Below are 26,872 nucleotides of genomic sequence, written 5' to 3'. Positions count from 1 at the left end.
CCCTCTTTTGCTCCATGTTCAGCTGATCTGCGCGTTGGTCTTTTGAGCGCAGTGTTGCGTCGCATAAACGCAGAGATTTATTGGCTGCGCAGAATGGAGAAACTGGCCTGGAAAAGCTAAGATTACTCCCACTTCAGCAGAAATATTGGAGCATTTAAACAAAAGGTTGTGAAATAGTAGCATAAACTATGAGGAATATACAGGAACAAACATCAAGTATAACACAGAAGATTGAGCTTTTGAAGATCAAAGGTCAATTTCCCTCCGGGATCCATAACATTAATGTTTAAACAGCACTTCCTTCGCCCATCATCATTTCCTAAAATCTTCATTGAAATCTATTCATAGCATTTGAGTTATTTTGCTAACAGACAGGCGGACAAACAGATGGCCGTGAAGTAATCTTGGCGGTGGTTAAAAAACAACACATAATTACATGAGAGAACAATTAAATGATTTCCACGAAATGTTTCTAAAATGTCTTGAAATATGATGCAAAACAATCTTCAGTTAATTTCCTGCATAAACGTGCTATTTTCTGCAACCAGCTAAGCTGATTTATAACAAAGTTAATATGACAGATGGAGGCGAACGATTTGAAAATTGGTAAAAACAAAGACACAACATGTGTGAACAAACAACCAACCCAACACACGCGCACGTCCTTTGTGTGCGTGTCTCTGAAATTAAAAACAAATATGGAATATGCTTTAATCTGATCCCTGCTGGGAAGCGTGCGCTGTGGCTCGGATTAAGCTGCGGCTCCCGGGTGGGAATCGGTGCCTGCTGAAGATGCTCCATCAGACCTCCTCCTCTGGCCCGAAGGCTCCCGGCGCTGCTCACACGTGCGCTGTTCAGAACTCTCCATTAATGAAATCACTTTTGGTAAACGCAGTGTTGATGTGCAACGTTGCAGCAGTGCATCAGTGAAATTAGGGTAACAACGATAATCCCTTCATTATGAAAGTGAGGTGCTTAAAGATTTACCAGTCTGGACTAATATATGACTCTGCTCTTTATTATTGTGATTAATATAACATATGTGGCCACGGCAACAGCCTTGAAGAGCTTCATCATCAGGCTCCACAGAAAATCTCTGATTGGTCTGTTAAAAACTACATATATTACACTTTTAATTGAATATAAACATCCTCTGACAGTCTTTCGCCATCAGAGCTGCGCACTGTTACTTCATATATTTATGTTTTCACAGCTCTTCTGAAAGAGGGAAAAAGAATTCGACTCCCATTTCAACTCGAAGCAAATTAAATTACAGCGGCCACCTCTAGAGATCTTGTGGAAGCTGTGTGAAGCACGGCGGTGGAGTCATTAAGAAGCTTAGAGACGTTGTGACAGATTAGGTTTTTCTCTTCTAATCCTGCAGATTAGCGCTGCACAAGCCCGCAGGCTGGGAGCGTTTCGATGCGCCGCGTAGTTTCTTCGCACTGATCTTTTTGTTGGTGCTGCTGTTGTTGTTGTTGGCGGCGGCGCTGCCCTGTTGCGGGACCACGACGGGAGAGGGGGAAGAGGTCAAAGTACCAGCAGAAATGCAGGATTTAGGGATGTGCTGGATTTAATGAAACATTTCTAAGTGTTACGTCATGGAACTATTTTTTGGAGTTTGACACAGGGGAGGTGATTCACAAGGGATCTGCTGACCTGTGCCCAAGTCAAAGACCTCCATTGTAGAGGCAGAGGTTAAAGCAGGGGGCGGCCGTCGCTCGCGGTGGTGAAATGGAGACAGAGTCAAGGAGTGAAGAGCACAAAGAGCCACCAGTGGAAACCTCCGAGCCCGACAGAAGACAGACGACCCGGGAGAGAGGAGATCGCTCCGAGGCGCCCTGCGGGTCCACGGAAGAAGCCAGAGAGCCGAGTGAGAGAGAGCCGGAGAGCTGTGCAGCAGAGGGCAACCCCGCTGGGACAAAATGCCCCTGTGATCCCGAGACAGAGGGTGGAGGCTCGGGATGGAAGGAGGCGAGGAAGCTGAGGAAAACAAACAGCTGGAAGATGGTTCGATTTCAAGACCCTTCAGAGGAGCATGACGTTGTGGAGAGAGACAGCTCTGCAGAGAGCCTCTTTCCAGATCAGGCACCCAAGGAGTGGACGTCCTCAACCTTTGAGGAGCTGTTTGCAGCAGAAGAATGGCAGGACATCACAGGTGAGGAGACATTAGGGAGTCACGATGGGCATGATTAACTTTGAATCAGCAGATATGACACTTTGTCATATCTGTTGATTCAAACTAACCAGCTGGCGGATTAACCTCGACTGCTCCTCCGTGCCTTTTTATACCTTCTTGTGCAGAAAACCGTCTTTTGAGGAAAAAAGTGTTGGAATCCAGCGACCCCAGTGGTCCGAGCCCCTCCTGGGGTCAAGAGGTGACGGTGAAGATGCAGTGTGTCCTGGAGGATCGCACAGTGGTGGAGAAGGACTCTAAGCTGGTCTTTGTGATTGGAGAGGGAGACGTAAACCAGGTAAATGCTGCGAAACTGTTGATTTTCTCAGAATTGGTGGGTACCTCCACTAAAGTTGCTAATGCTAAATGCTAAAGATTCCTTTTATAACCATGTGGTGGGATCATGATGAGCAAGTGAAGTGTCCACTATTTGTTTCTTTCCTGCTTAACCTGTTCCTAACGTTAACATTTAGATTTAGTTCTGATAAAATCGGTTTCTTGATTGAACACTAGTGTCAGCGTCTGGACATTGATGGAGGATTTCCCTCCCTGTCTGCTGGGGAATATCGCAGGTTAGCCTGTGCGCTGCGGGAAACTCATCCGATTTAATAGACATTTAAATCTGGCAGGTTCTCAGGATCAGTGACGTCTCCTCCCAAACTCTGGATAATTCAAACTGGTAACCTTCAAGTTCCTGAAAATTTCTTCACTTTAAGAAGAACATTAGCTCATAGCACAGGTTCAAAGATGCTGGGTGCAAGTTAAAGGTCACAAATGTAGAAACAATAAGGATGCTGCAATGAAAAGTCTGTTTCTGACAACTTGTGAAGGTTGTTACCGTCGACCCATCCAAGCCAGCTTGAAACTCGTGTTAGTGTCGTGACCTAGTTTATGGCTACAACTCTACCATGAGATAGGGAAGACAGCTCCCTATACGGGTGTGTGGCAGAACACGGGAAAGACCAAAATAATGGTTGAATCTAAGGTAACGGTCAAATGTGGCCTTGGTTTCAAGTTCCGACACCTTTAATCAGGACAGCAGTTTGTGTCAGTTTGCCATCTGATTATGGTTATTATGCCAAATTTAAGGTTTAAGAACGTCCACAAAACTGTTACAACGGGACTTTTTTTTTGAACATGTAATGTTTTTCTCAACCACACGAGCAAATTCAAAGTTTTTACTTTTCTAGTATATCTGGATGAGCAGTTAATGGCAGTAATGACATGTTGTTTGACGTTTGTAGGCCCTGGAGGAGTGTGTCATGTCCATGCAGATGGGGGAAGTATCACTCCTGCTGGCGGATTCTCAGTACGCTTACGGGCTTTTGGGAAGGTAAGTCATTTCCGGAACTTGTTCTTTAATGGCACAGTGTTAATTTTAGCGTACAAATGTGTTTTTAATTCCCAAATATGAGCTCAGGCTCTTGTACCTGTTGCAGCAGTGCAGCCTGGGTATTCCGGGGTAATAAGGTTAATGAAGCCTGAACAGGAGCAGATGGCTGCTTCCTTCCACCATTCAAACACAGCTTATCGCTGATGTGTTTGTAACCCCCCGACCTATGGGAGGACACCACTCCTATTACAGCCACCTGTTTATAACCTTCACTTGTTAAAGGGCCAGTGCACGGTACCTGTTGATGACAGGTTACTTGCGGGGAACATGTGTGAGGGAACATCTGGGAACAGGGTAAAAAATAAGCAACAACAGCGTGTCTGTGAAAATGTGTTTTGATTTTGCGGGAGGGAGAGGAGGGGAAAAACTGCAGATGCATTTAATGGGATTGGAAGTCTCTCCCGGTTGATTGTGTGGAAAATTCCTCTCTGTATTCCTCACCGCTGCCGGTGTTCGAAGCAGATGTGTCTGGCAAACTCGTCCGTGAATTAAATAAATAACTTTGCAATTGTAAAACCAACCATGCATCAGTGGCATTGTTCATAAAAGTGCACCAAACCACAAAGAAACGCGCATTAATAATAAAGTAAACACACCCACAGATAGTATTTGATCTCCAAGCCAGACGGGGAGAGGCACGGAACTAAATCTCTCATGGTAATCCAGTTCTGCAGACTAAAGAATAACAACAGCTCATGTGAACCTTGTTGACAGCATAATGATGAGACGTCGCCTTTTTGTTTCTATGCGTGAGGCCTTATTTGTGTTTTGGTAAAGGTGATGGTGGACCGTGTGGAAGAGACGGCGCGGAGTCCCCGAGGTGGGGGTGGAGGCTCCGAAGTGGGGAGGCAGCGGGGGGATAGCTAATGATTGTTTTGATGCAGCTGATTAGGGCTGTGCACCATGGAGTCAAATTTACCGAAAACCACGAGGCGGTGAGACACTCGGAGCTTTATGCTCCCTCTAAAACGCATCCCATCACCAAGAGACTGATGTTTGGTACATTTGTTACGTAACCAAATGCTTATTTGGGAACAAGAACATATGTAATAAATCAGCACGTGACAGAGGAGTCCAGAAGAATCACCAAGAAATGGACTGGGCTGAGAAGCCGAGGGTTGTCGGTTCAAGCCCCATTGGGGGCAAAACATGGAAAGTGTTCTAGCCGGTGCCACACCTGCTGAAGGTACCATTTTTTCCTTACATTTAGACTTTGCTTAAATCAACAAGACGTTTATCAACTTAATCTGATTCAGTACGACAGCCAAACGTTGCGAAACCAAACTCCTAAAAGTGGGTCACAGTATTAAAGAGACGCAATACAACCGAACAAATGTGCTGACAAAAGCAAGGACGCAAACTATCAACAAAAAAGGAGGCGTTTCGGATCTGATGGGCTCAGCGTGTCTGTGCTGTGAAAGCAACAGTAAGACAGCAAGGAAAATCTCGTTAGCCTCTCTCTGCTTCCTCGTACATGCCCTGATTGGACCCTGTCAGCTGCCTGTCACAAGCAGTGTTGCTGAGAGCACCTGAAGAGTAGCGATTGTCAGAGCAGAGTCGCTCAGACGGCCCGGTTTACCAGAGCGGAGCGGCCTGTGGCTCACCATGGTGTGGTGCTGCAACTGCAACGCCTGAGGAAGCTGGAGAGGAGGATAATGAAGCTCCAGGAGAGCCTGAAGTTTGATTGATTGATTGGTTGAATGGAAGAGGAAAGCAGATATAAACATGCTATCATCAGACAAAGGCTCCTTCAGGAACTTCTAGCATTGAACGCTAGCATCTGGTGACCTGCAGCTGTGTGGAACCACAGTGCCTCACACCAGTGTAAAACCTGTTTGGACCTTACATCCCATGCACAGATACTCAATTATAGTGCTTGGTGCAATAAGGTATAATGCCAAAATAGTCAGTTTGCACAAGGTTGTACACATGGAAGGTTTGCCGTGGCTTTGCAGGCTAATTTGTGCTGAAGGATAACTCAAACAGACTTCATCATTGCGCCCATGAAAGATTAACATGTATCCTGCAGAGAACAGGGAGCACAGGGAGCTGCTCCCAGGGTAGTTTGACTTGAACACTCCTTAAATATAAAACCAAAATTTGTGACGTGCGCGGTTTCTTCTCAGATGAGTTTAAAATAGGGCCCCTGCGTGTCAGGACAATCAGTTATTTTATTACTACTGTTATTTTTTTTCCAAGATTTTCCTCTCTAACAAGAAGGTGTGGTTGAAAGTCACCCTGCGTTCATTTATGGAGCATTGGGGAAAGCCAACGGAGCAAATGATAGTTTAACATGTTGAACTGCACAAAGTTGTCTTGGCTGTCAGACTTGAAAAAACAAGGGTGAGAGCAAAACATCCCCTCTAACAGCCAGACTGGAACATGCCTAAATGGTAATGATTAACCCATTGGCATAAGCGGTAGATATATTAATGGTTAAATCAGAGTCCAGATGGACAGCTTTAACGACTGCACTTCATCATTCTGTCACCACATTAATGATTCATGGGCGGATTTTCGTGCCACTGACGGTGATTAACGCAGTGGATCTGGGTCATTTTGAACTAAAATTTGCAAGATGAATCCTGAAAATGAATCTTGGGACACATCTATGCCCTCAACACGCCTCCGCTCCCATCTGAAAGTGCAAAATTTACAAAATAAATAAAGGAGAATGGCAGAATTTTGAGGCTTTTAACATTTTAGTGCACACCACAAACAAACATTTTAATCTTTGAAAATTATAATGTGCCATTTTGCTTTGCTTTCATTCCTCAGAATGAAGCATTTCTATTGTTTTGCTCTGTTTTGTGGTAAATCATATTGTGAGATATGCAAAATATCACACCGGCAAACAGCATCTGCATGCAAACATGATGTTTTCAAGACTGGAAACAAACGGACAATTTTGACGCGTCCGAGCGTCCGTCCTCGAGAGCTGGAGACTATTTCTAATTTCTCTGCTGTGGTTGTTTATCTCACAGTTGAATATACATGTAGATCACCTCAGCACCTGCGTCCTGGATATCCGTCGTCTAAATATGTGTGTCAGGAAGGATCGGTCCCTGTACAGTCATGCCAGGAAGTCAGAAGAACATCTGGGCATTCAGCTTTAACCATCATGAATAAACATGTGGAAAAAAAAGCAAGATGAATGAAACTGGCTTTGGAAATGCCGTGACCGGGTTAAAAAAATCATCAACGAAAGAGGGCAAGGGATCGATCTGTAATTTAAATATCTGCGGCATTGAACGCAGCACAATTCTGTGAGCAAAACATCCCGGGAAGGCCAACAAAGCTCTTTACACACAGTTTAACTCGGTGCAAACATCAGAGCTCGGGGCTCATCCCCGCCCCACCCGTCACCCCGTCAAGCCCATCACAGCTCATTTTGATTCATTTCTGACTATTTCCCCCCTGTGTTCTAAACCCGTTACACAAACGAAGTCCTCGAATTTCACTAGTTCAACTTCAAACAGCTGTCAAAGTGGCTGACGCTGAGAACACATCATCTCCGCACACAGCTGATCATCAAGCTGGATAAATAATAAATGGACTTAATAGCAGCACCAGGGGTGAAATCAAATATTAACCAAAGGTAGCATCACACCCCCCCAAGGTAGAGAGCTGTGTATCTGTTGGTTTATCTGTTAAATGTTTGAGTTGAGTGATTACATTCCTTCCCTATATCAAGATGGTGGCGTTACCACTGAGAAAGTCGGGGAGGTTTGGCACACTGAGAGAAAGGGCAGCTTTCTGTGGCGGCGGCCAAAAAAAGAAGCACCACATCACATCAGAGTGGTGACGGGACAGAATCAGGCTGCTGGTTTAAGTCCAGGAGAGTGAGGGTAGTTATAGGAGACACCCACGAGTGACGTTGGTGAGTCGTGACAGTTTCTAGAGCTGAGAAGGAACTGTGATGCAGACAAAAAGCTCCTTTTCTATTCTCATTCATTGTTCTGTTACGTGAGGAAATGCTGGGATCCTTTGGATTTCAGTGGTAGAGTGGCTCACGTCCAGAACGGATTCTGTCGTCTTTCCGCCCCCCCCCCCCCACCATCTTTAGATACGGCAGCACGCCGTTCTTCCCGGAGGACCGGTGAGGCGGAGCCGTGCTGTGACTCACCGCGCAGAACCGCCTCGGACAAAAACAAAATGTGACCTTTGAGATGTTAAATGCCACTTTCGTCCACGCCAGTGTTTCCTCTCGGTGCAAATGAGGCGCTTGAGTGGAGCTGGTGGTTCGGTTCCTCTCTCTGTTTTGCTGCACTCAAAGGTTCCAACGGCAGCGCAACTTTTGTTTGTGTTTCTGATGTGACCTTAAGGAGTTCTCGGGTCACCTGCGTGCCGGGCGCGACGGGCTGACTCCAAACCACACCCAAGACTTCTGTGAACAGGAGCCGGCTGAGTGGCGACAGCTGGAGCACGCTCCTGATAAGATCAGGCGTCCTGTCAGTGGGCGTGGCCTCTGCTCTCACCGCCTCGGCCACTCAGAGCTGCTGGAAATCACCTGTAATTCAAACACCTTTTAAGACGCAACCACGTTTTTTTTCCCCCCTAAAGAAATCGACTCGGTGTGGTGCCTGAGCAGCAGTCTAGTGTTTGGACTGTGCGTGTTCCTCGGCTAATCTCTCTGGATGTTTACCTTTTCCCCTCTGGTGCTAGCAGGCTTATCTCTTCCATCGACACATGCTCAGCTGTAATACAGCCTCGGGTTTTATCTTCTCTCAGAGGTTAGGCGCTTCTCAATGAGGGAGTGAAATTTGATAAAAGGAGACATACCTTAAGTTTTAAAAAGAGTGGCTCCACTTTGATTAGATGAGAGTTTGTGCAGATCCAGTTTCAAGCTATTCAAGTTGGCATTGTTTAGTTGTAAAACATGGACCATGTGTTACGTCACTTCTTTATCATAGGACAATTATCAAATAGTTAAGATATTGATACCATTCCTGAAATAATGATGTAAACACAGCAGGGGCATCATGTGTCTGCGCGGCTCTCAGTGATCAGAACTAAAGCACTGGAAGACAGACTGTGCAGTCATGCTTCACCTCTCAGCCACTAGTTGCACCACATTGTATGAACATGATGTACCAAAACAGACTGGGATGGCACTGCCAGAACCAGCACTGTAACAGAACGTTCTCCACAGGCATGCACCGTTTTGCACGTTAGCGGATGATTATAAGAGTTGGATAAAATGTGCCATTATCGCATTGTTCACACTCCCCCCCCCTCCCTCTTTTAGGCTGAGCCCACCCTCGACTCTCCTGTATTAGCTGCTCATGGCTCTGTGTTCATAGCTGCTTTCCATCATGACTCAAACACAGGATTCGTCTCGGGGAGCCTGAGACTTCCGCAGCCGCCCGAGCCCTCGCAGCTTTCGCTTGTTATGATTTCAGAATTTCACGTGTTCATCTGAACCTGGCCATGGTGACCGCTCTCCCGTAACCCGAAGCTCGGATGCTTTTGTGGAAACAGATGCGGAGTTGCCAGGCAACTCATGAACCCACTTCAGATGTTGCTCATTTATAGGTCCAGTAGAACGGAAGCAGATGGGACGGCGAGGTACAAGGAGTCACTGTATGTTCAGATGGTGACACACACAGACACGCACACACACACGCACCCACCATCATTTACAGAAAACATGCAATGGGTCTGGATCAACAAGCTAACGCACTGAATATATCATCTGCTGTCACAGGACGCGTATAGAGAGCCCAGCAAATGAGACTTATTAGCTAAGCAGCACTGCGGCTGTGAGCTCAGAGGTCTGGAGCAAAGTGACAAGTGGCTCTGGTGTGTGTGTGTGTGTGTGTGTGTGTTTGTGTGTGTATTGGGGGGGGTCAATAGGGATGTGGAGTGTGACTCATCTCCCTGAGACGTCAGCGCTTCGTCATCTGCTGTCTGCACATTCGTACGTGCCCAATCGATTTTTTAGCTATTCATTTCAAGTTGAATGTGGGGTTGTGGCTGGGTGTGAGTGTGTGTGGGTGTGTGTGTGTGTGTGGGGGGGGGCATTCCACACTGCAAAATATAAATTGGATGCGCGGCGATTATAATTTGGAGATTAGGCACCGATCTCGTTATCAGTGCAAAGGTATCGCTTGTTTTGCAGCGCTGATTGAATTAGCTGGACCTCGTTCTTAATGAGAGGAGGAAAGCAGCTCTAAAGTTCCTGTCAGTCAGCATTTACCGTCTGTGCCCTCTGAATGGCTCGTGCTGCTGCCTCAGCCTCAAGTCGAGTGGATTCAAGATTTAACGTCCTGATTGGTTTGCCTCTCTCCTCCCACGACCCGGGCTATCGTGTAGCTACACATGCGCTCAAAGGGAGACCAGAGGAGCGCTCTAATGGCTCAGGCCTGTTTGAATTACCCCGCAGATTCAGGCTGCTCCTTTGTGACAACTCCACGGTAAAGTTCGAGAGTTCAGCGCTCCCCTATTGTATCAGACGGCGCAGGGAGACAGAGGCAGGAAGTAGATAACGGTCATAATTCTCGCCGATGGAGATACGGTGTGTTTATCTGCGCACAGGACAGATTGAGGAAAGTGGACATGCAGATGCAGCGCATGTGCCCTGCTTGTAAATTACTCATCAGGTGTGTACGGAGTGAAAGGTCAGGCAGGAACACGCCACGCGTCACGACTGCTCCTTTTGAAAGCCGCATCGCTACATCAGCCGGTGTCGGCGGGAGCTCGGTTTACTCAAGAAAACAAGGTGACATTTTCCCAGGACAACTTATCTGGTCTCAACACATGCATGCGTGACAGCTCAGAACTGAGAGGCAAATTAATTTGTGATCGGTATCTCTTTATGACATTTATTCCCCCAGCGTAATGTCAGACATAAAGCACTAAGCAGCTTGTGGTCCCAAACTTTAATGTCCGCCTCCAGTGGGATGCAGACAGTATTAAACGATGACAGAGCAAATCAAACATACACAAATCTGCTCTGAAGGCAGATTAATTTTCTCATTAAATTAGAAATAACCCAAAAACATATACTTTCCAGTGATTTTCCGATGCCTCTCAGATGTGCGATGGTAAAGTAACACGAGGGTTTTAATCTTTTAGAGGGAAGGGGTTTGTTTTGGCCGCTTGCTCTGAATTTGCTCCAACTCGGCGCGCTTTGAAGATCAGATGTGAAATCTGAGAGAGACCTCTCCGGAGAGAGATTTTTCCCCTTTTTGAATAAATACTGTAGTAGCTATAACATCTGTGCAAAGAGAGAAGCAGGCTGTCACTGCTGATAACCGCAACCTCGTTCGGCTCGCTGAGAAGTCGTCCTCGCTCCCCTGCTGCAATACAAAGGCCTTTATAGATATTTACAGTCGATCTGTAACGTCGGAATGATGCCCGACGACGCGTGGCAGTGTAAAAGAGGCTATTCGTTCTTCTCGATCCTCCTGCACATCAGGCTTTTGGAAGGTTTCACACTATTGCGTAAGTCTGAACCGGCGTCTCATCACCTAAGAGTGGGTGTTAAAACAAAGACCTAAAGTTCAGGCTTTTTGTTCTTTCTTTTTTAAAATCAAACGATGTTCAGCACGTGTGTTTGGGACTCATTTGCATATACCTCATTATCTAATCTCTGAATTCAGCCCTTTGTTTTGGGAGGAATGAACTTTAGATGTTTCCACTCGGCCTGAAACATTGTCCTCGAGCTGATCGCTACAAACAGACCAAGTTTGGGTGGAACTCAAGTTACATCCAGCTGTGAAAATCTCATGCAAGGACGAATCTAAAGATACAAGTAGTAAAGGCTGCGACTGGGTCCACAGCGTTGGTTTCTACAGGAGCCTGACACTGACAAAAGACATGACTTCATCACCTTCACATTTTTAAACCAACAGGAAATCCCACTGATCCGACTTTACTTTCTGACTCCAACAACAATGAACATCTGGCCAGGAAAAATCCGGTTTGTCCCTCAGCAGCCACCGTAGGTTCTCCAACATGCCCTCAGAGGAGGAAGAATGACACCAAGTCAATAAACCTAGAGGAAATTCTCCATAAATCCTGATTATAACAGCTACATCTCAGCTTTAATGATGGTGCCACTCGGTCACCTTCGCACCAAGTGTGTATTTTACTCCTTCACTCTCTCCGCATGAAGGTGTTGGATGAATAAAATGTTAATGTTACAGATCTCAGTCACGTTTGTGGACCGGTGCGGTCGAGAGCCGCGATTGGATTAACTATAAAATAAAAATGGGCTGTGGATTACAGGAGGACTTTTGAGGAGCTCAGCAACCGGGATGTAGGCAGTAAATGCCCCCGCTCCCCCTGGGTACAGCCCCAGCGTGTCATTGCTGGAGGACCAAATAATACCAGCATGGTGCGGCACAGCCACGCGGTGATACCAGAGCGTGGCGGCGCCGAGGTCAGCCGCTCCCTCCATTCGCCGTTTCCTCGCTGTAAGAGGTCACTGTTGCAAATTAACGGATGCGGCAGCAGGCGAGGAAAAACAGCCGCCATGTCTCACCGACGGCTGGATTAGAAATAAGCTCCTTTCGATGACAGCCGCGTGTGTGTGCGTGCGTGCGTGCGTGTGTCCGTCCACGAGCCAGAACACACACTGAGCAGCAGCGAAAGCAGACTTGCCTTTACCAGCAGCCTCGTAAATCCCTTTTGGATTCTGCGTTATCAAAGCTGAGCAGCACATATTTTACAGTGCATTAATGCACTGTCTGAGGTTGTAACCATAGTAACCAGCGCGAGGCAGATCACTGGCCTTTCCATCCCTTTAAACACGGCGCATGACGTCAAAGTGACCAGTGTTTTCTCTCCGAGGGAGAGCGTGGAGCGGTGAGGGGCCTCGCCTGCGTCAGTGATAACAGGGTGAGTCAGCAGCGCTGCTGCGCACCTTAATGAGGAAGTTTGCGAAGCCACAAAACACCAGGATGGATGACACGTAAAGGAACATGTAAAGGAAAGGCTCGATGCCTTTATCTCGTTGTTTGAACCGGTGGGGACGTTCCTCTTTCGTTGAAATTTGTCCGACGCCAGACGGATCGGATCAGAAGTGCGCCGCCCTGCTGGTGTCATAGATAAGTGCAGACGCCGTGTTGAAGCGGCTGAAGGTCACAGGGAAATCTGCACACAGGCCGTGTAGACAGCAGTGAAGGACAAAGCTACAAAACATTCATCGTGATGCAATAGTGTGTTTATGTCTAGCTTCTTTTCTTTTATTTTTTTTAACCTCTCATATTTTCCAGTCATCTCAGCAGACTGACGGTGCTCCTGGATGACTAGTTCTCACAGCAGAAACTGGGAATCTGACCCAGAACGGTTTAATTGGACGATTCAAAGCAAGCATTCAGACTTCAGGGAAACCTAAATAGCTAAATAGCGCCTGTGACTCCTTGTCTTTGTATGTTTATATCTGCTGTTTGTTTTTCCTTTTGATTAATAATGAATAATAACCCAACTGGCATATTCATACTATTATTCAATACATCTTACATTTGCTTTTTACCCGCTGGGATATGATTCTGTCTGCACGCTGCTCTGCTGAAACAATTGTAGCTGATAATCTGTTTAGGTCCAGTAACCTGAACCTGTCTGTGTCTGCGCTGCTGACTCAGCAAATGCCTCATATCTTATACTCGTCAGCCCTCGGGCTCTGCCTGACTGCACAACGCCCAGAAAAACCTTCCGATGTTTCCTCTGGCTTCACTCAGCTGTCTGCAAGTTAGCTGATGGATAATCTAAGGCTAAACATCAACAGTTCACCACCGCCCGTGCATCGTCATGCTGGAGCTGTGTGGCTTTCTCACAGTGGGCTACGACCATTTTGCTTGTCTGAAAGGTGTTTTGAACTACTTTACTATCCAAAAATGGTCCACACATCATGTTGCTGCCGTGATTGGGATCTACCAAGATCGACAAATAGGAATTTGAACTGTTATCAGGTAGCAACAAGGTAGCTGGGGGTATTTATCTGTCGTCATGTTCTCCCCTTGGTGCGGGTGTGCGAGTGAATAGTGTGTGTGTCCTGTGACGGACTGGTGACCTGACTGGGGTGTAATCCTGCCTGGTGACTGCTGAGCCGGATTCCTACACTCCCTGTGACAGAGTGGTATGTTGTCAGAAAAAACTCTGTTCAAGTGAACGTTTAGCACCAATACAAACAAGAGTGGCTAAAGGATGCTCACAAAGCTCTTCTAATTCTCTGGGAGGGCAAATCATTGGCATCCAGGACCATGTTTGTCCTTTGACAGTCAAGTCAAGACCTAAACACCACACCTACAGCCGGTCCGAGTCTCATTCTTAGGAGCTTAAAAAAGTCGCAGGTTCAGGTTACGCCGCAATCCTGCGGTGAGCTCCCTCGCAGTTGATCAGCCTCCGCTTCCTGTTTACACTCATAAGGCCCCGGGGGCTCATTGGCTGAGCTGAGAGAAGCAGCCCACCATTGTGGCGCTAATCACCCCTGACCCATGATGCCGCAGCCCACAGATACGCTCTCAGATTACAGACTGCCGGTCACGCAGGACGCTGCAGATGAATGCTGTTCACTGCTCGTCGGCAGAAGCTGCTGCACGCTCAGAGGCTCCCCGACCGCCTTATAAAACGCGTGCGCGGAGAAATGAAGTGGGATTCATTCAGCGTCCATGTGGCACATTCAAGTAACAGAGCAGCTGGAGCTCCGATGATCTGCAAGAAAATGACTCATCACTTCACATCGGATGTGTTGGCACATCGTGAGTCATGAGCAGCAGCGGAGCGGATGTCTGTCCTCCAAAGACGGTGAATGCGATGGTAGCGAGAGGCGGGGGGGGGGGGGGCAGCACCGCCGAGGTCTCAGAACATCCGTCCACGTAACATCGATTCCATCATGGATTAATGGACTGGTAGCTGATGATTAGATAATGTTATATAAGAGAATGCATAAAACAATTAGGGAGACTGTCATCATGCGTTTTATCTGAAGAGTCTCGGCTGTTCAAGGAAATTCTTTTTCAGACTGAAAACAGAGTCAGGCAGCCAAACCAGCCAACTCAGAGGATGTTGGGACACCAGTCAGCGATGAAACCTGTTTACCAGGAGACCTTGGACACCTGCTGATCAGTTCAGACCAACAACTGGACACCAGTTCATAGAGGCAAGAATAATCTGGGCTTAGGAACCTGAGGGCACCGTTGTCAGGACGCTGTGTGTTATTGTTCTTCTGCGCTCCAGCTGCCTGCTGAATGTTGCGCAATCCTCTCAGATAAGCACGGATCACCATGTACACGGCAAACACGGGGCTCCAGCGTGCGTGCGTTAAGGAAATCGTACGGTGATGTGACATCCCTTCTGTATTTGAAAGCCTCGTTGATCAAACGCACCGAATGAGGCCCATGTCAGGTATTACCCAGAGAGCCCTGCTGTGTTCCTGCCTGACCTGTTACACAACTTGTCACTAATCTACGTCAACATGCAAAGGTATGAAAGCCACAAAAAAAGAAAAATAAGAAGCTGAATTGACTAAATGCTACGGCTACTGATTCCTCCTCCTGTCTGGAGAGCAGGGATGCAGCTCCGGTTTCCGAGGCACCCGATCAGCCGCTGGTTTGGCACCTCAAGTGTCTGGTGACGCGGGGAGGGGGAAAGGTGAAAGGGTAAAGCGATCCCAGCTGCTGACGCAACCTCCTGGCGACCGCGTGCGGGAGAACCGCTCTTAGATATAAATCATGTCACCGACACGGCTGCGCTGAATAAATCATGAGGCAGTGGGTGTGGTCTGCCTCCAGGTCACGGCGATGTGGGATAGACAAAAGCAAAGTCTCTTTTTTTCCCTATTAGGACTGAGGAAGTCAGCGTGTGGAAGATTGGCTCGTGCGCTCCTGCTCAAACACACTTTCGGAGTCCCCACAGAGGGTCTGATAATGGACCATTGTGCACCACACACTCACAAGAGCCTGACAACTGAAATCCTAATTAACTTTCCTCCCGAGTGACTCTTGAGTAAGCCGACTCCGGCTCAAACCCGGTTTCAAATTCCCGCCCGCTCGGTCGGACGGACGCTCAGTCGCGAGAGAGCGTGACGGACCGAGTACGTGTCCGTTTTAGCTCACAATAATGGGCGGCGTCCTAAAGTGCTTGGGGTTTTTATCCCAGCTGAGGCGGGAGGTCACCCTGGACCAGTCACCAGTCCGTCACACACTCTTCATTCACACACACACGTGTTTGGACTGGAGGAGGAAGCTGAGAACACACAAACCCCACCTGGCCAGAATCGAGCCGGTCGGGACCCCCGTTTACAACGCGGGACGGCGGTGGCGCGACCTTTGACCTATGACTTCCAAAACCAGAGCTGGATTATCGTTGAGGCCTTGTTGGTGTTTGCACACACATGAAAAAGAATCCAGTCCCAGGAGATCATGGCTCCTGACCTTTGACCTCCAATAAAGCTGTGAAGGTTTAGGCCAAAGACGTACCTACGTTTCCATCGCCGCCCACTCGAGGAACCGGGAGTGAGATGGGGAAGAGGAAAAAAGCCTCACATGGCTCCAAACCTCAGCTCACAGGGCGAAGACCTGAAATTTCCTCAGCCTTTCTCGCTTCACCACGTCAAGGTTGCCTCCTCGTGGATTTCCACACTTTCCAGTAAACCGGAACATGTGCTTTTCCACTCGGAAACGGGGTTGTTTTGGTCCGACCCCGAGAAATTCCTTCCGAATCGATAGCGCTGCACCCCAGCTTATAAAAAAAACAAATTCAACACACACACACACACACACACACGTGACTGAACCTCAGGCCTCACCTGCAAAGTGAGGCATTCCAGGAAATGGGGGCTCTTCTTTTCCAGTAACAGGGCTGATGATGTGCTTGTCTTTGTTCCCACTCAGGGAGCCAGATGTTCCAGCCTGGGCTCCTTTGCTGTACCAGCTCCAGCTGCTGGACTTCAGAGACAAACCGGACCCGTTGACTCTGCCCGTCGCGGACCGCATCCGCATCGGCAACCAGAAACGGGAGCGGGGGAACTTCCATTTCCAGAGGGAGGAGTACAGCCTGGCGGCTCGGGCCTACTCCATGGCTCTGAGCGTGCTGACAACACGCAGCGGAGGTACCACCAGCGGTAGAACCCGAGTTTATATTTACGTTCTGTCGCCTGGAAAAGTTGTCATGGGGGATCTGAGCTGAAACAGGCAAAGGTGCACGCTTGAAAAGCACATCTTCCCTGAGAAACACTTCCACACACACACAGTTTTGTTCTCCCCTCCACTCCGCCACCACGCTAATCACGCCATCGCCATGCAGAGCCACGGCATTCCGCGCCCCGCGACTGTTTTTGCCAGGTTCCTTTCTGCATAATCAAAGCTCATCAGCTGGTATTATGTCCACCTCCTTAATCAGCCCAATCACCGTCCAGGCAGGAGGGCCAGCGAGGGACCGCGGCCGCGGAGAGAAAAGCATGAATGGCCTCGTAATGTTCCAATGAGCAGCGAGTGAGGAGAGAAGCTCATCGGGGCATCGCGATCGTGTGATTAATGGACGAGGAGATGAGCGGAGAGAAGAGGTTCCAACCTCTCTTTGGCTCAACACAAATATGGAAATTACAGCTCAATTGGCCAAAAAAAATGAGAAAAGACCCAATTTTTCCACATGACTTGAGGGTGGGCTGTTGATTAAGCTGTAACTTGTTTGTTTTTGATGAATCGATACGTCTTTCATGCGGTTGCGTGAATTCCAAAGCACGGCGTGAACTCATAATGACCCCCCGATGGGAGTTTTTCACCCACGGCTCAGTTATCGCGTGTATTCTGCAGCTTGAGATAAAGCTGAAGAGGACGGTCCTTCCCGGCTGTGTGATTCATGTGTGCAGATGGCGGCGACGACGGTGTGAAGGTAGACGAGGAAGAGGAGGTGCGGGAGTACCGGGTCAAGTGTCTGAACAACCTGGCCGCCGCTCAGCTCAAGCTGGAGCAATATGAAGAGGCGCTGGGCACCAGCCGGGATGTTCTGACCCTGGAGCAGAACAACGTCAAGGCCTTGTTCAGGACGGGAAAGGTGAGGAGGGATCGGGACCACGGAGCCACATCCTGGATTTTGTTTAAAATGGATCTTTTCTGCTCTGCCGCTCACAGTCGATCTGATTTTTCAGCTCCTTTCAGACAAGGGAGAATACAAAGAGGCCATGGAGGTTCTGAAAAAGGCCTTGAAACTGGAGCCTACCACCAAGGTGAGATTGTGCGGCGTGTCGGAGGCACCACCCTCACTACATTTATTCCAAAACTACCCATCGTTCTCCCAAACAAACACAGACTAAAGGTCAGTCTATGGCCTCACACCTGATAAAACACAGTAAAGAGGAGCGGAACCGCTAAAACCTGGGAAAATGATCACATTTAATGGAATATTTGACCTCAGGCTCAGATCTCCAACATAAACCTTTCCAAATAAACATTAACAAGCAGCCGACTGATGTCCAACATGCACTTTAGCATCTTCCTACCTTATGGATTATGTGGCTTTTGCCATAAAAAAGGACACAACTGCAACTGTGACTGACTCCTTTTGCTGTATCTCACTGGGACAACTGTCAGATCGGCCAAATCCTCCACAGAAGGAGGTGTTGGCACGTCCGCACATCTGGCAGCCGGCAGATGTGCAGATGTGGCCACGGCATTCAGCGGCTCGTCCGGCAAACTTAAAAATATCACGCGCATTTGTATCTAAATACTGTCGCTGCGAAGGTGAGAAAAGTCACCCCCGTCGCCACAATATGTGATGATTGTGATCTCAGTTTAAAGACTCGCTCGGGCTGTTTGATTCTCAGCCAGTTGGGGAAACATTAGAGGAACATTTCCATCAGCCACTTTTAGAACACTGTCGCCAGTGTTACAGTGACCCGACCTGAAGGCCACATTGGTGCAAATACGTCTGGTCGTGTCTAGACAAAACCAAAATACACGCTGCCTCAGTAATTACACCCTTGTCTCTGGATTGTAAAAGTTGGGAGAAATATTTAGCTGCCCTTTGGGAAAGTTATCGTGCTGCGTTCTCGGATGGACAAAGTGCTGTGTTGTCTCAGGACAACCTCTATTACTAAAATACTAAAAAAGGTCACTGACAGCTTAATAATAATGTATATATACTAATACCCTAATTCAAGTTATGCGTTAAAAACAACAAAAAAAACAACTTTGCTCAGTGGGACTATAGTTTAAGTCCTTTGTTTTAGACCTCTGCTCCCACCTACTGGACACTACTCGAACTACAACTTCCCGTCAGCAATTTAATATCTTTTAATCTATTTTTTCCCTTTTAGGCGATTCATGCCGAGCTCTCAAAACTTGTCAGGAGACAGTTAGGGGGAAAAGACGTCCAGGAGTGGAGCTCCAAACAGGCAGAGGTGCTCGGAGACAACATTGCGCCGTTTCTAGTTCCAAAAAAGAAGAAACCGGCTGTAAGTGACGAAAATGTGTGAATGCGATTTACAGAAATTAAACTGCGGCTGTTGTTTTAGGGAATTTCCTGGAAGTTTATACTGGGAGCTCTGCTTGTGGCCTTGGGCAGCTTAGTGACATCAGTGATTCTGACTGCAAGGAACTGAGAGGTGGCTTCAGCAGGCGCCCTGAAGCCGGCGCACCACCGTGTCTCAATGGAACGGGATTTCTCAGAGACTTCAGAATAGGAATAGAATAGAATTTTTTTTTTTTTAATATCCCGGTAGTCCAGATTTGGAATTACGTAGACTTTTAAGAAAAACTGTAGCAAAAAAAAAAAATTGTAACAGTCAGTAACAAAGTTTATAATAAAAATGTTTTTTCAACCGTCCTTTATCATCCAAATTTATTTAGGAAGCACATTAAAAAAAGACAAATTCTGACAATTATTTGAAAGACACAGTATTACTAGTAATTATGATTATTTTAAAAAATCTGATTTCATATTTAAAAGACCCATTAAATCTTTAAGGTTAAATACTCTAAGGGTAAAAAAAAAAATGAAAATGTTGATCGTAGAATTTTAAAAAGTCCTTCCTTCTGCTCTGTCCTTTGTGTTGAGGCCAATAATTCAGAGCCGACAGCAGCTGTCAAAGGTGGTCTTTGGTCTGGCTGGACTCAGCCTGACCTGAGAATCTGACTGACGCCTCCCTTTGACACTCTTCTTTACTTCTCTACGGAAAGAAAAAAAAAAAAACCTAACTGTCGTCACGCTATGCGAGGAAATACACTCAAACGCCCTCCGGCTTCCTACCTGGCGAGGTGAAGCACGGCCTCCACGATGTTTGTCCCATCTTTGGCGCTGGTTTCACAGAACAGAGCCCCGTACGCCTGCGGGGGCAGAGAACTGTCGGATCAGAATCCTTGACCGTCTCTCTCAAACCCTCGGGGTGAGAAGCTCAACACACCTTGGCCAACTTCTCCCCCTGCAGGGCGCTGACGCAGCTGCCCTCTGGACGCTGCTCTCGGAGGTCCACCTTGTTTCCAACGACACACATCGGGATTTTGTCCTCTGTGGAGTCCTGTAGAGGAACAGAGAAAGCTGAAACAGGTCCAGCCTCGCCGGTCAGGGGCAGGGGGGCACACGTGTGACCAGTTACCTGGACCTGATCCACCCACGCTCTGACGCTGAGAAAGCTGCTCTCTGAAGTGACGTCGTAGAGGAGCAGGACTCCGTGAGCTTTCCGGAAATAGGACCTGGCGATGCTACGAAACCTGGAAAAAGAACAATCGTTCAAATGGTGAAAGGTGGCGTAATCTGCCTCACCGCCTCTCTGTCACCTCTCCTGTCCCGCCGTGTCCCATATCTGCAGGCTGGTCTTCTCCCCATCCACAAGCATGCTCTTCATTTGGAAATCAACACCTGGACAAGGAAATAAAAGTCTCAGGTCTGACAGGAAGTAGCATCGGTAGCGCCTGCCTTGACGGGGCCGCCCACCCAGCGTTGTCGGGATGTCTCCTCTGAACTCGTTCAGCGTCAGCCTCAGCAGGAAGCTGGACTTCCCCGCTCCCGCATCTCCAGCTAAAACCAGACGGAACATTGGAGCGGGTTCCTCTGTGCCTTCTACTTCTGTTTCCAGAGGCTGCAGAAAAGAGGAAGAAGATAACGAGCACACCCCATAATCCACAGATAACATTATCGTCTTCTGTCCATCCAGCTAATATAAATAAATATATGCCTGTCATTAAAGTGATAGAAAGATTAGATTGTTACAATTTTGTCCCTGTTAAACTACAGTTCTGAGTAATCAATAAAACAATATCTAGATGGTACCTTTGCAGAGAAGGCAGACAAACGTCTCCGAAGAGACGACGCTATGGAGCTCGCTCTGCTGGGCGTGGCAGACCGCGCCGCTTCGGGTTTGACCTCCAATACCTGAGAAACTACGAGTCAGGACGGCTTCACTGGCCGCACGGGCCGATTCTGTCTGAACCCAGCGTGTGCCCTGACCTCCCCGTCAGACGGGACGTACGAGTAACTGCGATGCACCGTTTCCCGGGAGCTCCTGCTGTCGTCGCTGTCGTAGTCGCTGCCCGCGCTCTCCGCCGTGTCCATGGTGAGAGAAACGCCACTGTCCAGGTACTTATCAGCCCAGCTGGCCACATGAGAGTAGGCCGTTTTGCTGGAATTCAGCTCTGAGCTGCAGCAAGAAGCAACGCACAGTTGGACGATAAGAACCCTACGGATCCACGCAGAGAGGTGGGCCAGCACGTACCTGCCGTGGTTCAGCGTGCTCTGTCGCAGAGGCTTCATCCGGCGGGCCGGGACTTCATTTTGGGGAGACAGCTTTCAAGTGGATTAAAAATGGAGGAAACCGGTATGAATGAAAATGAGGAAACAGGTAGAAGAAGCCGACTTACCCTCCGTTTAGCCGCGGTGGCCAACGCTGAGCGAAGTCCATCGTTGCTGTCATACAGATTCTTGTTTGTTTCCCTGATGATGCATTCAAGGACAATTCAGTAGAGAATAGGCAGCTTATAAAAGTGTGACAAATAGTGCAATTATTAAACTAGATATGCAATACAACAAGCAAAGAGACACGGTCTAGTAACCTACTGAAGAAGCTGGATATGACTGGAATATGCCTGGTATTCCTCCACCATCCTCTTCAAATCAGCCCTCTCTCTGTAGAGAAACCCACCACCCTGTATCACATGGATCACTGTTGCCTGCGCGTGTGAGCGAGCGGTGCATCACCTATTGTGTTGTGCTCTTTGATCGGCGTACATGTTCTTCAGTTTGTCCAGCTCCGAGCGGAGGATGGCGACGTCGGTCTGGGCTTTCAGCAGGGACGTGCGCAGCAGCTCGTTCTCCTGCGTGGGGGCGCACAAAGTTTGACCAACGCCGCGCAAACGGGAAAGGGGGGATCGCAAATGACCTGCCTGCGAGAGTTTGCTCATTTGTCTGTTGAACTGGACCACCTCCTCCTGTGTGCGTTTGAAATCGGAGTCTTCTTGGCTCTGGAGAGAAACCCAAAAAATGGGAATAACTCCAAACCTGCTCAACATATTGTAAAACAAAGCTGTTTTATCTGAACACTCATCAAAAATATTAATGTTTCATTGATTTTAAAAAAAGAAGCCAAATGGGAATGTTTACATAAAGATTCCCAAAATCAGTCATACATATATAAAATATATATATTTTGTTATATAAGAAAATGGCGCCGCCTGCAGGTTTGTGCTGTTACTGCTACCTGGAATGGGTACAGAGGCCACATGGTGAGCAGATTGATCACTGTGAAGGAGTGTTTGCTCCATCTGGCCTTTCCATACATGACACCTGGCCTATCCATACATCCAGCATGTATACGTTGCAGCAATATTTAAAAATAGAGCTGATTAAAAACAGCTTCATTTTTATGTGAAATATGTTTCTTTGACAAATACAGTAACTCTGTTCTGTGCTTCTTGTGGATTCTGTACAAAAAAATCATTAAAAAAAAGGAAATACCATGAAAAATTATGTTTTAAAAAAAAATGCACTAGATGGGTGCTTTTTAATGTAATGTAATTTTTGTTATGTTCCTGTTAGAAACTGAATACCTATTTAATCAAACATAAACTGCATTCGGAGATATAATAAACTGCAACAGCTATTTGTTTTGTTGGATTGCAAAGGCCAAAAAAAAAAAGAATCAATTTCCATGGTAACAATAATGACAACACCGAGTTATTTTCTGAATATTTATATGACAGGAAGGATTACGGCTAAGTAACACTGTTAAATACTATTCAAGAAGAAAAGGTTTTATGCAAATTGGACCGGTTTTCTCGACTGTATTTTTGGTAGGTGACAGTTTGAGTGACAGGACGACTTAAATGAACAATGCTGTCTGGCAAAGCATTTCAACACACACTGGTGACGTGAGAAAACACAATGTCTTCTTGGACGTACAGGCAGAGGACCTCTTCAAAGAGGGCTGCGTGGGAAACCTACCTTCAGCAGTTTGTCCACGCTTGTCTGCAGGTCTGCCACCTTGTTCTCATACTTCCTCTGCACACCCGCCAGAATTTCCTCCATTTTCTTTCGCTGCTACAAACATGAAACCGAAGCCGTGAGAGGTGAGGGTGGGCTGGAACCTCTGAGAGGGGCTTTCACTGGACTTTACAGAGGCTCTTTGTGAGGAGAATGTAACCTGAAGAGCTAATATATATACTGCTGACATGAAGAACAGAAACTTATTGACTTCTTTTTACAAAATAAAATACATACACAAGTCAATTATTTAGGGATAGAGTTGAAATGTGGCATTTTAGGTTAAAGGGTGGCTATGTGTCGTCAGTGAATGCATCCAGAAGTTTGCCTTTCTCCATACTTGCCTCATCTCTGACCCTCTGCTCTGTGGCGGCGAGCTGCTGCTGGATGTCGTCCTCCAGCTCCGACAGCTGACTGTTGTTCATTTCCTCGGATCTGCGTGGACAGAAAAATCAAACCTCTCCTCTGACGAGACAGGAAGGGTCGTCCAGCAGGACCGAGACTGTGATCCATTCGCTTCCTCTCCACGTGTCCACTTTTAGACAGCAGGCTCAGCGGCGCTGCAGGTCTGACAGCTCTCGTCAGACCTGTCAGGACCAACCACAGGTGAGGGAGGGGCAAGCGTCTAAAAACAGACTGCAACAATCTCTGCCAGTGACCTTTCCAAAATGGCTCTTTCAGTTGTTTTAATAAGGTTTTTTTTATTTACAAGGATGCCGGGAACGTTTAAAAAGCTCAAGGATATCCAGGAAAGATTCAACAAAGAAAGCAGAGCAGCAAATTTAGATTCCCCCCCTTAAACTACAGCTTCTTCCTGCTTCCGTGTAGGAGGAATTTTCTCATTCTCTGGAGTTACTGAAGCACAGAATGCGATTACGTTCAGCTTCTTCTCATTAGTCTAACCAAAATTTAACACTTGAGCCAGGGAGTAACAGGTTCATCAAGTGCAAGACACCAACTGCAGGTCTGTCGTGTCTGATTTGAACAGGTTATCAGGTGAGACGCTTCACATTTAGAGCATGAAGAAGAAACATTGTGACAGTACTTTCCTGGATTTTTCATACATATTCTTTTTTTGATTTGTGTGCATTTTCTAGAAAATGTACAATATGTCTATATTTTTTTGGAAGCCTGTGTTGGATCAGCCTCGGGGCCTCTTCCCGGTGGGACATGCCTGGAACATCTCCCTATGGAGGCATCCAAAACCGCTGACCGAGCCACCTCAGCTGACTCCTCCCGACAGGAAGGAACAGCCTGCTCCAAGCTCTTCCCGAGGGTCTGAGCTTCTCACCCCATCTCTAAGGAAGCACCCAGCTCCCCTGCTAAGGAAACTCATTTCAGCCACTTGTATCCACTCTCTTGTCCTTTCTGCCATTACCTAAAGTTCATGACCATGGGTGAGAGCTGGAGCATAGATTAACCTGTAAATGGAGAGCTTCACCTTGCGCCTAAGTTCTCTCTTCACCATGATGGTCCAGTACACCGCCTGCATAACTGCAGAAATTCTGTCCACAAAGATTATGAACAGATCCCCCCCCCCCCCCACACACACACACATTTTCTGGAAAATGGACAAAAATGGACAGTACTTTTCTGATTTTTTTTCCTGTATTGTCTAGGGGAAAAATCTGTACATATTCTGGATTGATGTGCAATCTGCCTGCAGTTTTATGATTTTTTTGTGAGTTTTCTGGAAAAGTACAATATGTCTGTATTTTTTTTTTATATAGTTTTTGCATATCTTCTGGAAAAATATTAGTAAAACTTCTGGAAAATGTACATATTTGTACTTTGTGAACTGTTTTGTGCATTTTCTGGAGAATGTACAATATCTCTGTACTTTTTTACATTTATTTTGTATTTTCTTGAAAAACATTTATATACATTGTACATGAAAAATGTACAATCTTGTACATGGAAAATGTACAATCTGTGCTTTAGTGGATTTTTTGTGTATTTTATGAAAAAAATGTCAGTACATTTAATGTTTTGAAAGGTGACGTTGCCTACTTTTAGACTCGCTCTATGATAAAATAAGGAAAATATGTGTGCTAACAGACCACCGAGACCGTCAAGATGAATCCTAGATTATAAAAATAAAATCTATGCTGTTACATTTACTCATCAAGGTCTGAAGGACCCAGACTTTCTTGATGCTGTGCACCATCAGGTCTGTGATTCAGAGGAGATAAACAGTGTTTGGACTAAATAATGGGCTGCGGATTTCAGTGAAATGATTTCATCTTGTTTTAGAACGCTCAAACCCGGACACGCATGTACCGCTTTAAACTGGTTTCCAGCTGCTGGCACTGGAGCCTGTTGTCCTGGATGTGAGCGAGCAGGGACTGGATGATCTCCTCGTACTGCTGCAGCAGAGTCTCGTCTGCAGATGAGCGGATGGCCTGGTGCAGATCCGCCAGCTGCTCCCTCAGGCTGGTTTCAGAAAACAAATAGTGATCACCAGAGGAAAACAGGAGTGTGTTGACTTACCGATGTCCGACTCCACCAGTATCAAACAAACTTTACATAACTATCGTCAAACTTAACCTATAACTCGTCTGACTCATCTCCCTCAACTGAACGGGGAATTCCGGCGGTTTCCTTTTCTCCTGCATGTTCACGGTTGGTATTGGATGTAAAGCTGAAACCTTTTTAATCAGGTCAGTGATTTATAAAAACAAAGGAACACGTCCTATTTCTTTCTGCTGTACGCTGCTTTCAACTAAATTTGCATAAGCTATGGAACTTAATTGAGGGCAGACATATTCTTTGAGAATATAACCTCTAAAACCGTACCAGTGCTGAAGAATAATTGAGAGATATGACTATGATCGCTACTAAATATTTTTTTTTAAAAAGTTACTCAACTCAGCTGAAGTGAATGAACTATTTAGCATACTTAACATGAGCAAATGTACTAAGAGGATTAGGTGACAATATTAAACAGCAAACAATCCCTGCATCCCAATGAATGTAAAGCTTTTTAGTGAGAAATGATCAGCAGCTTAACATGAAACCGATTTCATTTTCTGCTCTAGCTAAATAAATAAAATCAGTATCGAAAATAACTGAGGTGGGGAACATAATTATTGCACTGGTAAAATGTGTAAAAAACGTTATCGTCAGTGCAATATCACCTACACATCCAAAAATGCATCATTTAAAATGCGTTAAAGACAAAACCACAAATAGCTGGCAGTGTCTTCCTGGATTTATTATTTATGAATTTAGATAGATTTATGCTTCCAATGAGGTTCGTATAACTGGAAATATAAGTACTAAAGTTAAGCTTACAAGTAGGTGAGTAAATGTACTTGGTTACCGCCAGCCGTGACGTCATTCAACCTAGTGGGTAATCAGAATTTGGGGTGCGCACCTTTCAGAGACAAGAGCCTCCATCCCTCTCCCATCCACCAACACGTCCCACGGATAGCTCTGGTTCTGGAACGACCCGGTGCCGAGAGACGCCAGGTCCAGAGTCTCCGACACCTCCTGAAACCTGGAGGAGAAGTTGCCGTAGTCGATGTATCCGTCATCACCCGCGTCGAACTTGTCGAACAAACTTCTGACGTGAGCGTCGGGGACGCTGAGCTCGCGGCACACCGCCGTGAAATCCTCGTACTCGATCCTGCCGGACTTGTTCACGTCGCAGGCGGAAAACAGCGTCCGGAGATCGGGTCCGGTTCCGTCCATCGCATCGGAACCACGCAGGATGTTACATTAAACCCGGGCCCCATGAATCCCGCTCCGGGTCCGACCACAGGTGTCCGCGAGGCGCTACAGAGACGCTCATTGGTCTGGGTCTCATTGTGGGCGGGGTCAGATGAATTTAGGGCCCAAATTAGCACTTCCGGTGCCGGTCCGTCAGCTCCGGCTGCTGCGGG

General features: G+C 46.9%; 2 protein-coding genes and 1 long non-coding RNA gene across 6 annotated transcripts; 2 read left to right on the top strand and 1 right to left on the bottom strand.

The window, feature by feature from the left end:
- The first annotated feature begins 1,365 nt into the window (after positions 1-1,365).
- Positions 1,366-19,340, top strand: fkbp16 (FKBP prolyl isomerase 16). 2 transcript variants are annotated; one of them, XM_057053173.1, is made up of 8 exons: positions 1,366-2,158; positions 2,305-2,474; positions 3,421-3,509; positions 16,409-16,626; positions 17,386-17,570; positions 17,665-17,742; positions 18,832-18,915; positions 19,030-19,340. In XM_057053173.1, the coding sequence occupies exons 1-8, from the start codon at positions 1,735-1,737 to the stop codon at positions 19,114-19,116; spliced, it is 1,335 nt and encodes a 444-aa protein (XP_056909153.1). In that variant the 5' UTR covers positions 1,366-1,734; the 3' UTR covers positions 19,117-19,340. The 2 variants fall into 2 exon arrangements, with proteins under 2 accessions (XP_056909153.1, XP_056909152.1); XM_057053172.1 differs by having other exon boundaries at positions 1,375-2,158; positions 18,832-18,969.
- zgc:162879 (ras and EF-hand domain-containing protein) lies at positions 12,449-26,824 on the bottom strand. Of its 3 annotated transcripts, XM_057053168.1 has the most exons (18): positions 26,365-26,821; positions 25,269-25,421; positions 23,333-23,423; positions 22,950-23,045; positions 21,893-21,970; positions 21,708-21,823; positions 21,567-21,635; positions 21,371-21,443; positions 21,226-21,296; positions 20,961-21,150; positions 20,784-20,885; positions 20,448-20,592; positions 20,291-20,372; positions 20,110-20,224; positions 19,918-20,031; positions 19,764-19,840; positions 13,588-13,640; positions 12,449-12,668 (listed from the first exon to the last, which is right to left on the bottom strand). In XM_057053168.1, exons 1-18 carry the CDS (start codon positions 26,679-26,681, stop codon positions 12,592-12,594), a joined length of 2,019 nt encoding a protein of 672 aa, XP_056909148.1. In that variant the 5' UTR covers positions 26,682-26,821; the 3' UTR covers positions 12,449-12,591. The 3 variants fall into 3 exon arrangements, with proteins under 3 accessions (XP_056909148.1, XP_056909147.1, XP_056909149.1); XM_057053167.1 differs by having other exon boundaries at positions 12,502-13,640; positions 26,365-26,824; XM_057053169.1 differs by lacking the exons at positions 12,449-12,668; positions 13,588-13,640 and adding an exon at positions 19,339-19,683 and having other exon boundaries at positions 26,365-26,804.
- On the top strand, positions 23,019-26,371 carry LOC130536909 (uncharacterized). The gene is made up of 3 exons (XR_008953500.1): positions 23,019-23,984; positions 25,118-25,158; positions 25,242-26,371. It is a non-coding gene; the product is annotated as an uncharacterized LOC130536909 (long non-coding RNA).
- Positions 26,825-26,872: the final 48 nt, after the last annotated feature.

The sequence above is a fragment of the Takifugu flavidus genome, chromosome 13 (assembly GCF_003711565.1).
Source record: "Takifugu flavidus isolate HTHZ2018 chromosome 13, ASM371156v2, whole genome shotgun sequence".
NCBI lineage: Eukaryota > Metazoa > Chordata > Actinopteri > Tetraodontiformes > Tetraodontidae > Takifugu > Takifugu flavidus.
The sequence above is the reverse complement of the archived record's forward strand: the minus strand, read 5'-3'. Positions and strand labels throughout refer to the sequence as shown.